This window comes from Gobius niger, assembly GCF_951799975.1.
Source record: "Gobius niger genome assembly, chromosome: 1".
Classification (NCBI taxonomy): Eukaryota; Metazoa; Chordata; class Actinopteri; order Gobiiformes; family Gobiidae; genus Gobius; species Gobius niger.
The window spans coordinates 23,538,563-23,559,349 of NC_136852.1; the positions used below are offsets into that span (position 1 = coordinate 23,538,563).

General features: G+C 40.1%; 1 protein-coding gene across 1 annotated transcript in view; it reads right to left on the reverse strand.

The window, feature by feature from the left end:
• Positions 1 to 211: 211 nt before the first annotated feature.
• lsamp (limbic system associated membrane protein) overlaps positions 212 to 20,787 on the reverse strand; it is a 261,006-nt gene continuing 240,430 nt past the window's right edge. Inside the window, exons 6-8 of the mRNA XM_079558444.1 lie at positions 18,768 to 18,888; positions 2,209 to 2,357; positions 212 to 958 (exon numbers count right to left, since the gene is read on the reverse strand). Coding sequence (XP_079414570.1) covers positions 861 to 958; positions 2,209 to 2,357; positions 18,768 to 18,888 — 368 coding nt within the window. The 3' untranslated portion in view covers positions 212 to 860. The remainder of the gene's footprint in view (positions 959 to 2,208; positions 2,358 to 18,767; positions 18,889 to 20,787) is intronic.

Below are 20,787 nucleotides of genomic sequence, written 5' to 3' on the forward strand. Positions count from 1 at the left end.
TCAAACATAGATTTTCCATTACTGATAGACAGAGTAACAATAAAACAAGAGAATGTTTAATACTTTCTAGGTATGATATAATTTTGAATTGACAAGTGCTTGGTTGGCACACTGTATTGAAACAGCATAAAAATATTAATAAATAAACACAATGAAAACAGGTTTGGGTGGAAAATAACTGCCAAATTGCTTTACTTTAGTGGATGTCCATTTGTGGGGTTCTAAAGCCTTCCTAAATCTGTTTCTAGATTTTAGTCTGTCTATCAATTTAACATACACATGTCTGCGATTAAACCACATGTATATTTGGCAGAAACATCCCTCACACTCATTAATGCACTGGTTAAACAGGGTTAAAACTACAATCAGAAAATAAAAACATAATACAACAACAGGAATAAGAGAAATACAGTTTTACCGCTCGTCTTGACTTCAGACACGAATGATTGTAGGCATCCCCTTTTCAAAGACACCTTAGCTTTCACTTCCATAAGGACAAAAAATACAACAAACCCGCCCCAGTACAGGAGGGCAGAGACAAAGCAGTGCATACGATTTGAACAAAGAGCATGTGCTTCTGCAGCACCGTCTGCTTGTTCTGTCCTTCGGCCGCTGTAGTTAGACTGTTACTCAACCATTGTTTGAAATCAATACATCAGTAAGCAGTGCCGTTCGGAGAGAGCACCAAGGGTGTTTCGGATCATGATGCAAACAGTCCAGGGGGAGCTGGAAGTGGGTAGTAAAAGGTTGTAGATCAAGATGGCCGTGAGTGGGAGAGGATAGAAGAGGAAGGAGCAGAGGAGGTAATAAGGAAGGAAGCTAAGGGAGGAGGAGACGAGGACGGAGGGAGGAGAGCGGTATTAACACTTGAAGAAAAGGCAGGCGAGACAGGCCACCATGAGCCACAGTGACTGAGATGCACAGGAGGAGCTGTTGATGTCCCGCCCAGTCCCAGGTCCTGCAGAGAGAGAGAGAGAGAGAGAGAGAGAGAGAGAGAGAGAGAGAGAGAGAGAGAGAGAGAGAGAGAGAGAGAGAGAGAGAGAGAGAGAGAGAGAGAGAGAGAGAGAGAGAGAGAGAGAGAGAGAGAGAGAGAGAGAGAGAGGCACTTTAAAAATCATCCTCACACAGACTGATTACCACAGTACAGGCTTTAGAGATTTTCCAAACCAAACCACATTTCTTTGCATGTTAGCATGTGAGCTAGGATTAAGTCATGAGCCTGTCTTTCCTGATTCGGGAAGGAGATGGGAACATTTGTATGAGACTAAGCCAGGACCAAGAACAAACACAAATCAGATCACTGTGACTTTATCCACAGGCTGCAAGAGGACTCCTGATAATACTGCAAGTCTTGCTCTCTTTTGTTTTATAGCTGTGTTTCTTTATGTTTTTCAATGTATCATTTCAATAGCAGAGCAGCTATAAAGCATACCCGAGAGATTGTTTATCCTGTATTGGTTGAATTACGTGAAATCAACCGCTGTTGCTGAGTATGTGATAAAGCAGTATAAGTATGAGTATATAATTCAGAACATTTTTTAAGTGCTGTTGTGAATCCATCATTTTAAAGCTGACCAAGGAATGAGTCAGGGCACAATTACATTAGCCTTCATGGGGCATTGTTAAATCCTTTACTGCTTATAGTGCCAAACCTACATTGTTTATTGCGACACACATTATACAATGCAGTAACTGGGAAATGCAGTGTCACCTCTGCTGGATCTTTCTCATGACCTGGATGTTTAGTCTACTGTGCATATTTTAGGTTGAAACTGAACAACTCAGAGACATTGAGCCTTGATTTTCAAATGTGTGATCCGAGAAAATAGGCATAGAAAAAATGCACATCATGATCCTCTTGCAGCCTGGATTACAATTTTATCAGCACTCATAGTAATAATAGTATGTTTATCATCTGCTTCTGAATGTGCTCTCTGTGTTGTGCTCAGTTTAATTAGCATATAGCTCACTCATAACACAGGCGGAGTGTGAGGGGAAAGGTGTCTGTTTTGAGCATAGCGCTGCATTCATTGAATCCTGAAACACTAAATCATGAGACAATTTCTCAAAACTGGCAGATTGCCACAGAGATCAGATCATGAGTTTATTTTACTGTCATACTGCCCAGCTTGAATAAGGAAACACTTCCATCTCATTGTGTTTGTGAATTTCAGCCCGTCACAGCTGCAGTATACAGCGTGCACTCACTATAGAGGAAGACACTGGCGTTCTGGATGCCCAGTCGGTTGGTAGCCACACAGGTGTAGTTCCCATAATCCTCTTCACTCACGTTGGAGAATCCCAGGATGGTGGTGGTGCCCAGCATCTGGATGTTGATGCTCTGAGTGTTGGTCATCCTGAGGAGGAACAGTAGGAAATGTTCAATGGGTCTGTGGTTGGTATTTGTCACAGTTTTACAGTAATGTATGATTTTCTTGAGAAAAGGGATGGATCCATAGAGCTCTAACTCACTAATCTAATTGACGGCCAACCTATGTCCCGTCGAGTGCCCAAGGATCAATAAAAAACACCCAAAAAACATCACAAACTCTTTAGCAAAAAAAAAAGTTTAGCAAAATCTTAAAAAATAATTGTGTCTTTTGCAAACTTTATCAAATGCACATAAATCAGATTTTTTTGTGTAGTATTCATTGCTTGGCAAATTTACACACTGAACTTTGGTTAAACCCTTTTATAAACTGATTTTTATTTGAAAAGCCCTCACGCACTATGACGACCAAGGCCAAACATTGAATATTTTCACTTACAATACACCACGCAACGGAAAGGAAATTCCACGTTAGGCACTTTGACCCAGATTGAAGCTACAAACTTGTCTTCACTTTTCATTGTGTGGTTGAAGGATTAACATGCCTCATGCTTTAGGAAACATTAATGAGCCAAAGACTGAACAATCAATGACTATGTCAAAAACCCTGACCCTTTGAATCGACTTAATTTGCTGACTCACGCAGTAAATACTCTGCTGATGAGCTGAGAACTTCGGCATCGCCACTAATACAGCTCTTTTAATAACACACTTTTCACAAAGGACCGGGCTTGTATTGGCCCTGATTTAGGCCTTTCATATCACCGATGGGCAGAGGTTCATTTGAGGCGCCTAAACTTAATCCTGCTTAAGTCTGAGAGATAGAGGGGGCAGAAGTTAGTGCTGACGTGAAGTTTACTGATAGGGAGAATTACCATAAGGAGCACATGAAGCCAATTTCACACAGTAATGGAGTGACTGAGGGACACCGCTGCATGTTACTTAGCACGCTGTGGTTGTTGCACATGTGTAACAAGGGCTCTATCTACAATTACAGGCACAAACCTATCAGCCATTAAGGAGTGGCGCAGCTCACTGTAATTATATTCATAAAAAAAAAGTCAAATTTAACTGAAAGCCTGGATATTTTTCTTTCAACAATGAGAGTGCGGGAAAACCTATTGTCGGGAACTCGAGCGACTTTCATGTGAGAAATAACAATAAAGCCGCGAGGTCAAGTGCACTTCCTCAGTCTCAAAACCCCCGCCTCTATCTTCTCCCGGGACGATAAGAGCCGAGCTGATTCATGCTCCTGTGTGTCTTCATGAAAAGTGAGCGCAGCGCTAAAAAGCCCCGCTGCCTGTGGAGCACGCAGAGAGCCAGATAACATAGAGGTCCACGGGGAGCTGCCAGCAAAACCCGCTATTTATATTTTAGATTACAGCGTGCGATGGTAATGTGCTTGGCTCCAGACGACGCAGGTCAAAAGAGACAAAACTTCAATGTGAAAGTTTTAAATTCAAAGTATGATTCTTCAGGATAAAAAAGGGAAGACTGTGCATGGACATGAAATTGCAGGGTCTGGTTCTTACAGTCATTTCTTCATCTGGAATTTGAAATATTTAATCACTATAGGCCTGGGGCAAGATGTTCGAAGGCTAGTAACGATATAAAGCAGATCATTAATACCCATTTAGATTTACTGTTGAGCACAGAGGGGGAAAAAAAGCAGGCCAGGATGACACATGTGAGTTATTGGCTTTTGTCATTTGCATTTCACGCAGCGTGTTCTCGAAAGCTTTTGTAAACATTTTCACATTTTGTATTAGGTTTGGCTCATACAGATCCAAAGCTTGTCTCTTTTTAATTGGAAGTTCATCCTCTGGCGTGCCATTGTCTGCCAGATGCTTCACTCACAACAACAGCCTTGAACGCGCTATCACACAAGTTGGCAGTATCCGAGCGGAAGGCAATTTGAACCGTTTTAGACTCATCTTCGCAGACAGATGGCAGCAGAGGTCTGTGAAACGACAGGGTCCATCCCACGTGTGAAAGAATAAATATATGTCCTGTTTCGTCTGGGTTATGTCCATGCAAAACCCTACATCTGGCAGTTACTCAGTTTGGTATTTAAGTAGTATTTCCACCAAAAACGTTCTTTTTCCTGGTGATCCGAGGCACTTTTGGTCCACCACAATAAAATAACTATTAATAAGGCAAGGCCAGTTTATTTGTAGAGCACAATTCATACACAAGGCAATTCAAAGTGCTTCACAGTTGCCTAAAACTACAAGAAAACAGATAAAATCAATAAAAAACATCAACATAAAATGGTAAAAATGGTCATGTGAGGTCATGATGATTCATGATGAAATACTCATGAATTCACACCGTTCATTCAGGCAATGAACTCATTAATGATAATGATGAATTCAGGCCAAGGACCAAACTTTGTATAAGCTTGCAACTAAAAATGATCTCATGGTGAGTTCATCATGAGTTCACTATGAATGTGCCCCTTAAAATGAAGCGTTGCAGCTTTGATAACTTAAAATATACAGAACCTGCTTTAGGAGAGCAATCAACATTCAAGACTTTACTTATTAATTTATGATTACACAATACAAAAATGTAACAATTCTTTAGTAAATATTATGGCAGTATGTTTGCAGAGGCTCTCAGTCGCAAAGATACTGCCATAATAATTACTAAAGCATTGTAACATTTTTGTATTGTGTAATTATAAATGAATACATCAATACAAATTTACAAGTTTTAGAGAGAGAGACTCAAGGTGACTGATAGCACTTTGTCTTTGTGTAAGGAACTCTCACATCCGGCAGCAATAGCCTGAGCTGCTGTTTATAATAGATAAAGTCATCAAATAATGTGTAAAGTATTGGAGTTGCGGATGCATCGTTTGACGTCCCTCTGCTTTAGTTCAAGGGTAACAGAGTCTTGGCTTCACTCAACTTAGGAGTGTCTGTGTCATTGAAAATAATACAGACAAAGGCTGAAAAAGAATAACATTTGCAACCCATATGTTAAAAGTTTTTGTATAAAATGGTCTGCTGACTGTTGAGATGCATCATGCCCAGACAAGGCAGTGAAGAGAAATCGCCATCAACAATCCCCAATCATCCGACAATAAGGGCCAAAATTAGCTTGCATCAGACTTTAATTATGTCAAAGTTACTTGAGTAAATATTTTGACCAACCTACCTCTCATTGTGATCGGAGAGACCAGTGTCAATGCCCACTACCGACCACCAAAGGGAAAAGCCTGGATATTAAAGCTGATAATACAAAGAGCTCAATAAAAGCCATGAGGATACCCCTGGCCTGATGATCGAAAACATTTGCAACTCCAGCTGACAAACCAACACACATATCCCATCTATCACGTTCAATAACACGTCGCTTTGGTTTGTCCAGGGCAGAGCAAACAGCACAAGCGACAAAGCTGTATTTTAACAGGATTTGGTGCAGTTCGGGCACAGAGAGGGTAATAGTTTTTGACAGCCCTTTCTTTCGGGGCGAGATTACAGAAGGATTTGAGTGTTGTCAAAAGGCATAGAAGAGATGGAGAGCGTATTGGCAGAAACGGAAGTGGCCAGTTATGAACTGCAGTGTGCAGCTCATAGATCCAAATGGATTAGAGAGGACTGAGGCTGATCGAGTGTGAGCACCGTGAGGACATGCAGATATTAGCTCAGATTGGACTCGGCAAATGCTTCAAACTGGGTGTGACGTAGTACAGGTCAGAGTAAAAAGGTGCTACACAGTATTTAGCAATCATTTCTGTGAATATAAAGGAGACTTTAAAACCAAAGGGTTTGTATCGCAAAGTTTGGAATGTTCTCCAACGGGAGCAGAGGGAATTAAACATGCTAAAAGGAATATAGTACAGCTGATGTGCATACCTGCTCAGAACAGGTCCATTAGGATTTGTGGGCTTTAAAAATGCATTGAACTTCCGGGTCCAAGCCATTAAATCCAATTCAATCCATTTAGAGTCAAAGCAGTTATCACAAGTATAATAATTAACATAATAACAAATGAATAGAAAGGTGACTGGTGTTTTTGTAGTCATTGGTGTTATTACAGTGAGTCCTTATGAAATACATAAATATTAAGTTACTACACACATTAACCGTGCTTTTGTCCAATATGCTTGTCTTGGAAACATGTCTGCTATACTGAATACTTACCAGTGCCTGGTTATGGGCGTGCAACACATTAAGCTCTGACTTACGTGACACCGTGAAGATGATTTCCTGTAGAGCATTATATCCTATGGACTGAGATAATTTGAAGCAAATGTAGTGTATTTTCATCTGTGAATTAGTATGACATGAAAAGCAAAAGCTCTTCCGATGTCAATGCCGCTAAATTGTAAAGTTATTGCTGTAAATTGTGTTGTTTATCTGCAATGGGATAATTGTGTGTGTGCCTGAGTGTGGAGCAGGGCAACGTATACAGTACATTTATTCTCTTTGTACCTGAGCATAAACAGGCACTTGAACGCTCCAACTGTGCAGGTGGCTGGGTATGAAAATCCATTTTGTTTTTTGTTAGTTCTGACGAAACCTGTAATACAAACTAACTCAGTGAATGTAAATGAAGTGTAAACTGTGTTTCAGTCATGTACATTTTCAGTGCTGTGAATGCCTTTTGAGGACTCAGATGATAGACAAGTATTTTGTATCGGCCTTCGCTTGATCTTATAATATGCTTAAATGCATAAATGTTAATGTGAACATAGGCACTTATAAGCTTTCTTACTTCGGCCTACTTTTGAGTTTTCACTACTATGTAATGCTGTGATTATAAAATCAATGATTATAAAATGACAGCTCATTTTTATCTTAATTCTGTGGTATATGTTTTATGTTGCACAATTGCACCGAGAAAAATTCCTAGTTTGTGAACCTGTTCCCAACCCAGGGCAATAAACACTATTCTGATTCTTATTCTGAAATTGCTCAATAAACTAATACTACTAAAAAAAAAAAAACGAACAATAATTATAACAATAAAAAAATACATTTTGATGAAGAAAGAGTGGCTTGGTTTTGCTTTTCTGTCTTAAACTATTCAAGGCTTCCCAAACTTTTCAGGCCGCGAACCCCAAACCAAAACTCCGTGAGAGTAAATACTACACCGACAGAAAATGACACAATGGAGATCATTTTTTTCACTCAAACTTGACTGTAAATACTGTTTAAGTGGCGCTAGCCCACAGTTAGCTTTGCCCGTTAGCCTCCATTGGTGTGTACTGGTGGCTCCGAGCTGGTGCAGGGAAAGATGCAAGTGTGGTTTTCTGGCCAGAGACACCAGGGGGAGATGAAAGGCCCCCCAATCATCCCATTAACACTTGTATTACCACCAGAGGGACCACGGAAAGGATTTATCAACAAGTTACTTTGACTACTGCTTTAATTTGACTAAAATATGCTGTTTTCATTCTACAGAGTTTCGTAAGTCAGTCAAAGGGATATTTGACGTTATGGATGAAAGTTGTGTTTACAAGCTAACCTGAAGTTAACCTGAGTCGACAGATGGGCTGACACGCAGAACCATCTGGAGGGATTTCACAGTTTGAGCCAGGGCTAGAGGAAGAGGTTAATAAATGCAGCTGTAATTGATCAGGGAAGAAACAGCTTCATATGAGAGGTTTTGCCAGGAAATTGTAACCATGGTATGTGTAGCACTCTATATTTTCTGAGGCGGCACCTACTTGATGTGAGAGTTCTGAGAATTAATGGCCTATTTATTATTAGCAGTGCTCCAAGAGACAAAAACTTTCTAATCCCTCAAAAAGACTTATTATGGAAGATCTAATGAAACACTAATCCATTGTAAATAAAGCTTACAACTTCAGATTATTCCAACTTCAAATAGAGCAGGAGAGCGTGGACCATTAGCCAAATAACATGAAAGCGAGGATTACAAGAGGATTTAGACATTAAGACGCATCTCGCTGAAAAGTGCTATCAAATCTTTGCTTCAGAATAACCACATAATTAAGCAAAATGCAAAACAGTTATGGGAAACTTTCACGGTGGACACTTCCTGGTTGGACCTACATCTTCGTAAAAAACGTCTTAAAACTTGCGAAGGCAGTGTAAGGATTCACAACACAAAATCCTTCGTACCTCTGTTATGAGTTTGGTGAATGCTGACTTGGAAACGCGTGTGTATTCCAACTATCTTTCACCATATAAGGACATAAAGGGTTGTGTGCAAATGACAGCCAGAGGAGGATACGAACGGTAAAAACGTGAATCCAAAAGTAATAACCAAGAAAACCCCACGCGCTCAAGGACCCTCCTAAACCTTTGGGCTTGCAAATCTCATTACAAAATGTTTAAAGGAAGAGGCCACCATGAGACCTGAGTCTAAGCTAAGGTAAATACTGTAGGTGCACGTAGCTCAACGAGGAGAGCCTCTGACTCGTAAACACTGGGTTGCGAGATCGAGGCCAACGTCGTCTTCATGAAATAATGTTAATACAATGTGAATTTAGTCTTAGCAGTAATACAGTACTTTACTTTACTTGCCATCGGTAATGCCGGTAACGTGCCACTTTAATCCGACTACTTTTTTCAGTAACAAGTAATCTTACGCTATACTATTTCCTAGCCAGTTATCAGATTAAAGTCACTTTTCGAAGTCACAGTGCGTTACTATTTTGTCTTTTCCTTTTATGAGTGACGCAGCCTATGCGCCAAGTTACATTTACAGCATGAGGACCATGAATATTCAAACTAATTTATTCTAACTGCTATTAAACTCAGGTGGATGCAGTTATTGAGTGTTATTTGTAGTTGTTGATATTATTAGGCCTCTTGTAATCGTATAGAGTGCGCGGAGCGAAGCGGAGCTTTTGATTTCAGTAAATATGACCTCCTAATCCTGCAAATTCAACAAATGACCATTTTCAGTTAATTACAAGCTTTAAAATGTATTGAAACGATGAGTTGCATAATAATTTGGAACAGTGGATTGAGTTTTTTTACTATATTTATTTTTGAAATAAATACTGTTATCACTGGGAGATTTTTTCAACCACATTTAAATGATTCTCGACCAGTTAAAGACTTTCATTTGAGTTGACAGTTTAGGAAATCAGAGAAAAATGTAATTTGCATAATAATTTGGAATGCGGTGTTCACATTTTTCTCTGTATAATGTATAAATTAAGAGCAGGGTTCTCAGTATTGTCAAAAAACTTTTTTTTTTTCTGACAAAAACTTCAGATACCGAGATGGCACATAAGCGCATTCCATAAATCCTAAAACTAAGACCCTAGGGAAAAAACTTAAAAAACAAACAAACATAAAGGCAGTAGCAATACCGTAAATTTAGATTGAGGGAGACCAAAGGGGGCAGGGCGGTCGGCGAGGGCCGATAATCGCCACTTGCGGCTATATTTGTGCTACTGTTCTCTCCTCACCTTACTGAGGCTGTGTCCCTCGTGTTGTTGTTGCCCACTCTGAGCACTGACAGATAACTATAATGTTCGTTGTTGATTGACATGTTATGGATTTGTACTTTTTTTCTATATGATCTATTTATAAAAAGCGGCTCCTGCAAACTTAATTGCCCTCCTGGGATAAACAGTTTTGTGAATCTGCATCTGAATCTGAACAAATGTAAACAACGATTGAGGGAGGAGAGAGATGCACATTTTCTCACTGGAAATACTGAATAGTCACTATTTGAGTTTGTGTCGGATAAAGATAACAATATAAAGGTTCGCTCCGTACATTCTGTGCGGAGAAGACTGATAAGATAAGACGCGTCCGTAATCTTCGTGAGAAATGTGTTTAGCCACAGCACAGGTGAACAGCGCTTTGACATGAGTCAGACTCGATCAACAGCAGAAATGTAGTGCTCTCTAGTGGTCAAATACCCAAAGTACAGTAGATGTAACGACAGTAAATACATTAAACTGGCTACAATAAAGCAACGATGAGTAATATCACTTAGTGACTTTCAAAACAAAGTAATCAGTAATATACTGAAGTTACTTTTTAAATAATAAGTAGTCACTAGTCTGATTACTTTTTCAAGTGAAATGTGGCAACACTGCTTGCCATTGATAAGACTGCAAGTAGTATTCCCAACTTATATCTGAATAAAAAATGGCATCTGTAATTTAACAGTTACACGTTTTCTGGAATTAATTAGCCTATTATGTGCAAATATAAATGACTCCGAATGGGTTCCATCAGGAGCATGATCGTGAACAGAACTGATGTTTTTGTTCGTATGAGTTCTCCTGACTGTTCTTAGGATTTGTTCTTACAGAGGAAAGTTTTTAGATAAGAACAAGTTTTGTGAAAGCCAAAAACCTTCCTACGAGGGCGCTAAGAACACATGTGTGTGTAAGAATGTGTTGATAATGAGGCCCATTGAGTCTAGGCACAAGTGTCTTTTTAAGTTAGTATGAAAGCTCTGTCAGGGCACATCACAGAGAGAGGCTTGTGTTTTCTTGCCACTAAAAAGAACAGTCAGTATATTAGTAACATTTTCACTTCAGTAGTAATGACGTTTCGATAGTTAATGCTTCATTACTGACTGACAGTGATATCTGAGAGGAATCCGCATGTTCTCCTCAGTAATACAATTGAACTTACTCCCACGATGCAACGATGCACAGAAACCCATCAGAGGCATCGGATCCTGACGTGCACTTGGTATTTGTGAAACTTTGCCCTTATCGGTGAGGTGGATCTAGTGGCGGCTATAAATGTCGAGCTAATAAAAACATATTAATTTCATTTTGCAATTTCATTCGGGAGGGCATCCACTGATAAACCTAAAGCAAATGAGGTTAAAATGTTTACAACAGAGACAAACTCTGGATCAGGCCCGCCGCCTCAGACAATCAGGTAAATAAGAAAGCATTAGCAGCATGTCTTACCGAGGTGACGACAAAATGAACCAGCCAGGCACGGATAAATTATATTATTATGCTGCATTAACATCATCATCCAAGGAGAAAGTGCAATTACGCTTTCCATTGGCACACTCACTGAAGGGAAAAGAAAAAAAGAATAAATAAATAAAACAGAGGCACAATGCCAAAACCCTCCCGGAGACTAAACAAGTGAGATGGATGGGGGTTGCAAACAACAGATAATGCAAAAATATTTCAGCCACCATAAATCTTTCCTTTTCAAGTGCAGCTGTGATAGGCCTATTACTTTAGGGACCAGATATGTGATAAGGCACAAGTATTTTCCTCTCCTCAAGCGAACTCCGCGGGGTTGTAGTTGAGATGCAGGAGGAGAAAAAAAATACGTATCTCATTGTCTTGTACGGCTCTTCAGTGATCTAACGGCAAGTTGTCCTCCAATGTCATTATGCTTCCATTGTCTGCGAGAGTTTCGGACGCATGTGGCAAACTGAGAGCTTTCCATTTATTCAGTCATAGTCTTTTTTTTACTACTTACTAAATTAGTTCGCTAAGTCTTAGAACATAGAACATTTATTGTGCTAAGGTTTTGCACGCCTCATGGCCTCCCGACATGCACATTTCATGAGGATTTCAGCTGCATCAGAACCACACCTGTCATGTTTTGGACTCGAAAATAAGGGACATTTTCCGGCACCTGCTGCGAGCCGTCCCATCACCACAACCAAGCTCCAAGAAGGGGTGAAATACGGTACTTACTCGGCCAAAACGGGGGACCTGACAGCTACGCAACCTCATGACAACTGCCATTAGGCCACTGCAGGCGGCATTTCTCACGGGTTGAGTGGCAGAGTTTAGTTTGGAGAGGCAGCGGAAGCTTATATTATTATTATTATTTTGCTATAATACGGGAGATATCCGAGATGTGGGAGGACGACTGTCAAGGGTCCAGGACAAAATGGGACACTTGACAGCTATGAGCAGAACAGGTCGGTCAGATGGTTCTTTCATCATGCTAAACCCTGGCAGTGTTGTGCGCTGTTGCTGCTTCCGCTGCTTAAAACATCTCCACGTCATTTGTGATGACTGGTGAAGGGTGTGTTGGGCATGGACTGTGGAGGAGAAAGAGGTTGCGGATCAGGGGGCTACGGTTAGGAGGTAGAGTTACGAACGGCAAATGTGATGTAAGTTGTGTTTCACTCACACACACCTTTTTTAGAAACTAGAAGGTCTTGGCTTTTAAAGGGACTAGACAGAATTTAAAAAGGTTTAAAATATGTATTTTCCACCCCCTACATGCTCCAGCGATGTCCTAATGTGTAGAGTGAGCCCAAACCTGTTCACCACAACTGCTGCTAAACTGTCAACACAACTGTCACTCAAAAGGTTGGTATTTTGGGCCGAAACACCAACTTCCTCCATCGTAATGCACAAGCTTAACGTAGAGACTGCAGTTACACATAAGGCCTGAGGTGGCACGGGTGGGTAAGAAAATGACTTCCATCAAGTCCCTTTAAATGAGGTATCACACCTGCATACACATGCGTTCCCGATGACATCACACATAGTTCCGGTGGCTATTTTGAACACCGAAGTAGAATTATGCAGGACTACAACATATAACAATATCTCTACTCAGGATGAAAATGAAAGACAATTGATTGACAGTGGCATTTTTATGTCCTCATAATCATATCAAGAAGATAACAGTAAAAACACGGTCCCAGAGACGCACGTTTATGTGAAGAAACTAGTGAGTCAGTGTTTAAGCTGCTCAAGACGTTAGCATGCTACCGGTTAGCAACTATCAATGGCTTCAACACGATAAACACATGTGTGGCTCACATCTATAAACACTGAGGAAATACTACAGTAACAACTCAGACCTCTGTCACATGTTGTATCCAAGGTATGGAGTGTGGTTCTGTGGAGCTGTTGAAGCTAAATGCTAACCAGTAGCATGCTATCATGACTCGCTGGTTTCTTCATATAAACCTGCATCTCTGGGGCCGTGTTTTTACTGTTATCTTGTTGAGCAATGATTACGAGTCCATAAAAATGCCACTGTGCATTTATACCCTAAGATGGCAGGCAACAGGTTAAAGGCTGAAATATTTACGGCAAAGACCTTAATAAAACTAACCACGAGCGAAAAGTCCTAATCAAAAATATTACTGCTGCTACCAGCCACAGTCAGTGTTGAAGGGTTGCAATAGTTCTGCAGCTGGACCTATTATCTTCTATGGCCCTTAAATGAACCTGGGGATTGTTGCTGCCTGTCACTGTATCTCACTGTCATTACGCTGTGATCCTTTTGGAGTGTTTTCCTGACACATGCGTGACACTTAAATTGATAGCTTTCTGCAGAACATCTGGGCCTCGTCACTCCAACAACGTGGCAACATGCAAATGCAAAAGAAAAGAAAGTGGTTTCGTCTCCGTCATGTTTCTGAAGGTATCGGGAAATCTGCACATTGTCTGCTTTTGTTCATTGTACAAACTCAATGTCTGTTCTGTAACTTTAAAACCCTTTCATTCTTTTGTAGCCTGACAATGTCACTCAGAGATGTTGAAGGACAGCTTGAACATTTATAAAAGTCTAAAATAAGACTAGAGAGTGAAGGTTTTGTGGACCCAGTAAAATGTCACATGGTCCAAACTGATGGAAAATGGAAAGGAATCCCCTATATAACCGAATGTGTTGCGACAATGTATTTCTCTGCATCACCCTGCACCATACGCATAATACACGGGGTGGATGGGGGGATACAACCCCTATTAGGGTGTCCCAAATTTTTTTTGGTGGAAAATGCCAGTGCAGTCCCCCTAAAAAGTTTCACTATGACACCATGAAACTACTTTAAAAAATTCAGCTCAATGTCTGACTTGATCCAGAAAGGAATCATCAGGTCTTGCACTTTCAGACAGTGTCAGTTTCATTTTGCGATGCTAGTGTACAAAATTTTTCATAACATCTGGACCGTATGGAAGGCGAGCTCCGTTTACTGTTTCGCATGGATGACCGATCAACCATCACCTGGAACTCGAAGTACAGATAACCAACTTATCTGTACTTCGAGTTCCAGGTGATGCTTAATTGTTTTGGCCATGTTGCTGCAAACAAACATAAATGTTAGACACATTGTACTGTGCACAGTGAGCAAACTTGTTTACTGTTTAGGATAAATTTGTCTGGTTTTCAAGCTAGTTGAAGGCCTAAACAGTAAACCCTAGCAAAAAGCTATTCCTAAATAATAATTATTATTAACATCTTAACCCCCACCTGAACCAAGCACATTTTCTCTAGTTTGGCTAAAGCTAAAGCTTGGTTAAACCCTCTTGAAAGACAAGCGTCAAAACAGTGAAGCAAAGCCACAAAAGAGCAACAAAAAAGTGACAAAGAAGCAACAAAAGAGCGACAAAAACGTGCTGGAAAAGCAACTATAACATAATAAAAAAGCACCAAAAAATAAAAAAGCAATGAAGAAAGGCCCCACTCGGTCAGTGAGAGAGCACAACAGACTTCAAACTTTCCAGTCTTGGACTTAATAATATTCTGAAGGATTTTTCAGAGGGATTTTTTTTATATCTAATTCCAAGCCTGATTTATTCAGCTTTGAACCCCCCCAAAAAACAGGTGGAATTTGAGTTCTCATATGTCTTTTCACTTGTGATTAGTTCATTGAAACAGTATAACATGAACAGTATATCCAAAATCCCCTATGAAAAAATCTTAGTTACTAATATGTCAATAAAATAAAACCATACATTATTATCTGGCGCAATCCATTATTTAGAATTTGTTGCCAAAAAATTGGCCATTTTGGACAACAATTGTGACCTGCCGCAGTGTCACCTATAATGGTAAAACTTCAATGACCTTGGGGGACCTCTAAATGTTGCCCAAATTAGCTAAAATTTGGTGTGTAGTTTCATGGAGTCATAGTGAAACTTTATGGAGGGACTGCATTGCAATATTACAATTTTAAAACTTTCACTGTATAGCCTGGGACACCCTAACCCCTATTGCCCCTAATGAGTGAACAAAATCAGTAGGCTATATAAAGGTATTGAGAGTGAGGAGTTGTCGTCACGGCACAGAGCCCCCCCTCGATCCCCCCTCTCCGCCATGATGGTGGAACTCCGGCGGCAAAACAGATTGTTTACTTGTGTTCTTAACACGAGGTTCTTACTATTCCGCACTGTGTCACCAGGCCTGGAAGTCATTGCTGCGTTAAAAACTGCTCCAATATCTCACACGATAGACATGGAATACGTAGGAACAACGGGATACAGTTTTTTATGTTACCTAAATGGACACAGCAGCATCAAGGAGCACGCAAGTCTCTGACAGGTCAAAACAGCTTGGAAACGTTGAACATTGAACATCTCGTAACAATGTCATGTCAACGAAACATGCGTTGGCTTCTTTGACATCGGTTTCATATTTTAAACTTATCTTTAAAATAAAAGTGTTTTGTGTGTCGGAGAAAAAGCACTTCAGAGCTGCTGTGTCCACAGTGCGCACTGACATCAGTGCAGCTCCAGCCCGCGCACCTCAAAGTAGAGGAGAGCTGCGGTAATCGAGGGGAAATAATGCACATTAACTGTCTGCATTTTAATGTTAAGAGTGCTATGCTCACGGTGCTATGTTATGCCCCTGCTCGCGTGCTTTAAACTGGTGTTTATTTGGTGAAGATTGGTCAAAGACACGCATATTTTATGGTCATTGTTATACAGTGATCAGGCAGGAACAATACGTTAGTGGAGACACAAACCTAAACTTTCACGGCAAACTGCTGCAGTTTAATCGCATCGGGTGCGCGGAGCAAGAACCAGACGCAGAACGAGCGCCCGGTTGGACACACAACGAGCGCAGTAAGACCAATCAATACACTTCTCAAAAACAGTGCTGTGAATGAGCTGCAGTCACACTGTCACTGATCTTAAAAACCCACAAAAGTCAGAAAAACATTCTTAGCAGAGGGTCCATGAAGGGCATAGAGGGATGTGTGCTCTAAAGAAAGGGGAGGGCGAGGCCAACAGGATTGATATGCACTCAACACTATTGACTTCAGCTGTATATGAGCTCTACTAGCCTGTGTCTGTCTATAGCAAAGTTATACCTAAAGTATGTCTGAAGAAATGAGGTTTCACTCCTCTGTCAGTAGGACTGAATGGACTTATACTTTGAATGAATTAACGCTACTATAAAATTATGCTCATAGCTATTAGTTATGATCTTTGGATGATTTTAGTCGATATTAGTCTGAGGGGGGTACCCTCCCAGACCCCCCATGTATTCTGTCACAGAGAAACATAACATGATTATGGAATCTTAACCCCCCCAATGTTGAGACAAAAGTCACGCCCTTGCCTTCCACTAGTAATCATCAATATTATTATGTCACATTCAGTGGAAGAACAAATTACTAAAGTTAAGATGTCACAAGAGATGTATCCACAATGTTCTACATAAACCTGACAAAAGTATGTAAAACATGTGTTTGCGGTTTTCAAAGTGATATGCAATAAATGAATTTCAAGTTGAAAATGTTGCTTAAAATCCTTTCTGAAAATAAATCCCTTCACTGTGCCTTTTTTTTTAGATTACTTTTTGGTTGTTTTTCATACAGCTCAGAGGACTGAATACCACCAGAATAATGAGTTTTCCAGTTAGAAATAGCAGTGTTTTGGAACAATTTAGCACATCTGTCACAGAATCTGTCAGAATGGAGAATAAGGGAAATTCGTTTACAATTCATTACCCGTCAGTACAAACTAGTTTAACCATCTTTGTCTTATTGACTGAAGCCGTTAGCGGCAACAGTTTCCCAGATGGAAACTGAATGCAACATTAGGTGATCAAAGCTGAGGAGATACAAATACAGGCCAGGTTGTAACACGCTGTACAATGATACGGCAATGGCATAAATCTGCTGTCAACAGCACCTGTTCTACTGCTGCCGTCGAAGCCATACTTTTATTCAACATTGTGAAACATGGACCTGGCAGCTCATAAGGAAAACTTAATTATTTATTTATTTTTGCCCAATGTAGGTAGTTTAGTAAAATTAGATTATTATTATTTTTTTTTAGCTCTATGAAATTCTTAAACTCTTTAACCCCCCACTTTAACCGAGCACATTTTCAACCCAAATCTGAAAGTTTGTTGAAAAAAGCATCAAAATAGCAACAGCAAAAAACGAGCTGAAATGTGGCTGAAAATGCAGCCAAAAAAAGCCTAAAAAAAAACAGCAAAACAGGCGACAATGAAGGGATGAAAAAACAACAAAAACATGATGAAAAAACAAACACGTCATGAAAAAACTAGGGATGCATTGATCCGATACTGGTATCAGATATTGGAGCTGATACTGGAAAAAATACAATATCGGGTATCTTTTTGTGAGTTATTTATATTAATGTAACCTAAAGGATTTTTAGTGCAGAAACGTCCAGTGATCCTTGTGTATCCATGTGTATCCAAATGTTTATCTATTAGTTTATCAGTAGATATAACTGATAATTGATCTGTAACATCATGACAACAAAATATGACTTCATTCATCTTAAAATGGAGAAAAGAGTCAACCACTTTTAAGTAAGTATGTTGGATATCTTTTAATATCGGATATCGGCAGATACGTAAACCCCAGTATCGGTATCGGTAGCAAAAAAGCTGGATCTGTGCATCTCAAAAAAAAAAAAAAAAAAAAAAAAGATGAAAAAGCAACAAAAACGGGACAGAATTTGACGCCGCCGCGAAGAATAATAATATTAGATGAGTTTTTTCTATTCTGCTGTTTTTGAATACAATTTTCTTCAGAGAGAAAAACAATCCAAAAGGTCAACAACTAAATGCTTTTCCAGGCACGCAAAATGACAGAATGATGATTTCAAAAGATCTTTCTGGAAACCATTAACATCAGACTTTATGGCAGTCTGGTTGTCGGGTGGTGTGTGTGTGTGTGTGTGTGTGTGTGTGTGTGGGGGGGGGGGGGGGTCTGTCTTTCCCAGTATACGCTGTTGTTTGTGCTAAAAGAAGCTAATGGCCTGTGCCTCCTTAATGGGCGCTTTGAACGCTTGTGCACAGCGCGTACGTACATTTAGCCAGTCAATAGGCAAAGGTGATCATTAGACACAACCCATGCTTACAATACATTATGGCGGATTAGGATCGACCCCGGTACTAAGAAGAGGCTTCACTTTCCACTGCAACACAGTGTGAGTCAGAAATAAAGTGGGCTGTATCATTTATGGTAAGGCTGCACAATATTATACCACAGGAAAACGTGCAAAATATTCCCTTTTAAGAGGGTTAGGAGATTTAGTCACTTTGAACATGAGGTCATAGCTACCATTAATATATGTGGATGTGCTTTACAACAGAATGAGGCTATTAAAAGTAAATCCTCATGCAAGGTAGATAAAGACATCTAAAAGTAAAGTCATCAATCACTGAACTTAATTTGATAAATGTGTTGAGTACCTTAAATCCTACATGATCTCCTTCTTCTTTCTCTTATTGACATAATACTGTAGATATTGAGATGATGTTAGCAGTCTCACCTCTTCTCGTCTCTGTACCACTCGAACTCGGGTTTGGGCACGGCGTTGGCGTCGCACTGCAGCATGCCCATGCGGCCCACCGGAGTCTCTGAGCTCTGGATCTTCTGTATTGTCGGAGGGTCTGTAAAAGCACACAGCATTGGAGATCAGACGTGGACTATATCTGGCTCGAGCTCACACCTGTAGACTTAGACCTACGCTAGACACGACTACTTCATGTGTTTCAACATCTCACAAGCCTTTGAAAACCACGCTCCAACTTTCTTATGCTTCACACAGGGCTAGAACTAAAAAGCATGTGGAGTTTTTCCCCTGTTTTCTTTATTCCTTCAAGACAAAAAACTGAGGAAAGAAAGAGGGCTCTTACCCAATATTGTGCTAGAATACAGAGTAATTATTGTGACATTTGATAAAAGGATCCATGTTGGCCACATCGTTCATAAGGCGTCAGACCCCGGGTAATGATATTTTTGTTTCCATTTTAACTCTGATCTTTTGTTCCAACAAAGCCTTGTTTGGCCCCTGGACCCAAAACCTCTTCATTGAGAGCTGCTTCATTCAAAGTAGTGATGAGACGTTCATGACCGACCGGATCTTTTAGTCAGTCAATTTTACCCGGAACTCCCCCGAATTAACACAAGAATCAGCCAAACAACAGAGCAGGCGACACAAGTGAAAGCTTTTTGCACTGAAGTCAAAGCTAAATACACGAGAAATTACTTCAGACAGTTGAGCAAGATTTTATTTACAAACATGTTTTTCGATTGTGTCTTAGATATTGTGAGTTATCTAGCTGGCGTTTTTAAAATGTTTTATTAGAAAGAGCCAGTCTTTTGAAATGGACGGATCCCAAAGACGTAAGTCACTAGTTCGAAGGATCAGGCCATATACACCAGTATTTGTACGTATGATGACAAGCATTTTATTGGCATAAAGGGTCAAAATGACCATTAAAATGAACATTTAGTCATTTTGATTTTTGTCGTGGCTATTGTGTCTTTCTGAAAGAGTCTGACCCAGAGAGCATTCTCACTATTTTGGCACTTCAATCACAAAGTGAAGGATTTCTTGGCCTTATTTGCAGCGCTATGATTACAAAAAGAGTGTTTTCAAAGGGTCACTTAGACCCTCCAATAAAAGCTCACATTGTATCCAGTCCTGAGCACACTGTGTGCCTTGGGGAGGGCATCTGGCGTAAGAACAGAGGCCAGGTCGGAGAATGCACTGATTCATGTACACTTGTGAAAATAACACATATCTTTATAATGTGTCCTGCGTATGCTTTAGCCATGAAGTGCAAAGGTTTACATTTTGATCTCAGGCAAAGTAATCGGCTGATCTCGCCGAGCACCGAGCTGTACATCATTCATTACTGTGTGTTATAAATAATGCAATGGCCAGAAATACACCATAAATAGTTAAATTCGCAAACTATGAAACTATTGAACGTAGAAATCTTTATCATTTAGTATTAGAGCCCTGGCTGGAGTCCAGCGGGATTTTCGCCGTGCTCAGATTCAAAGAGAATTTGTGAAGTCCTCAAGAGGAGGGTGGATTTCTGAAGTCTGAACGTTGGCTATTCATCACAGAGCGGCAGCCAACGTGCACAGCGCTCTTCAGATCGTACACGGACCCCTGACAAGATGCAATTAGCCCTTTCACTTTTAAATGTCTAATTGTCTGCTGCGTCAGTCTGAAGGGTGTCAAAAAGTGATGGTTTGACGAGATTTCTAAAAATATTACGCTCAAAGGTAGAGACTGGCAGAACTTAAAGGAGCTCTACAACTTTTATGACCAAACGCTCTGCATGGAGCAAAACTCAACTCTGTAGAAACAAAATGATGTCTAGAAATACAAATACAATACAAAATAAATAGCAAAAACAACCCAACCCACCGTTAAACCCAATTACAGTGCTCTGTTGAGCACAGCTTGTTTCAAAGCAATTACATCAAATTGTATTTTTATAATTACAGTGACATGGCATTTTCAAACATTGTTTTAGAATCAAACAAAACAA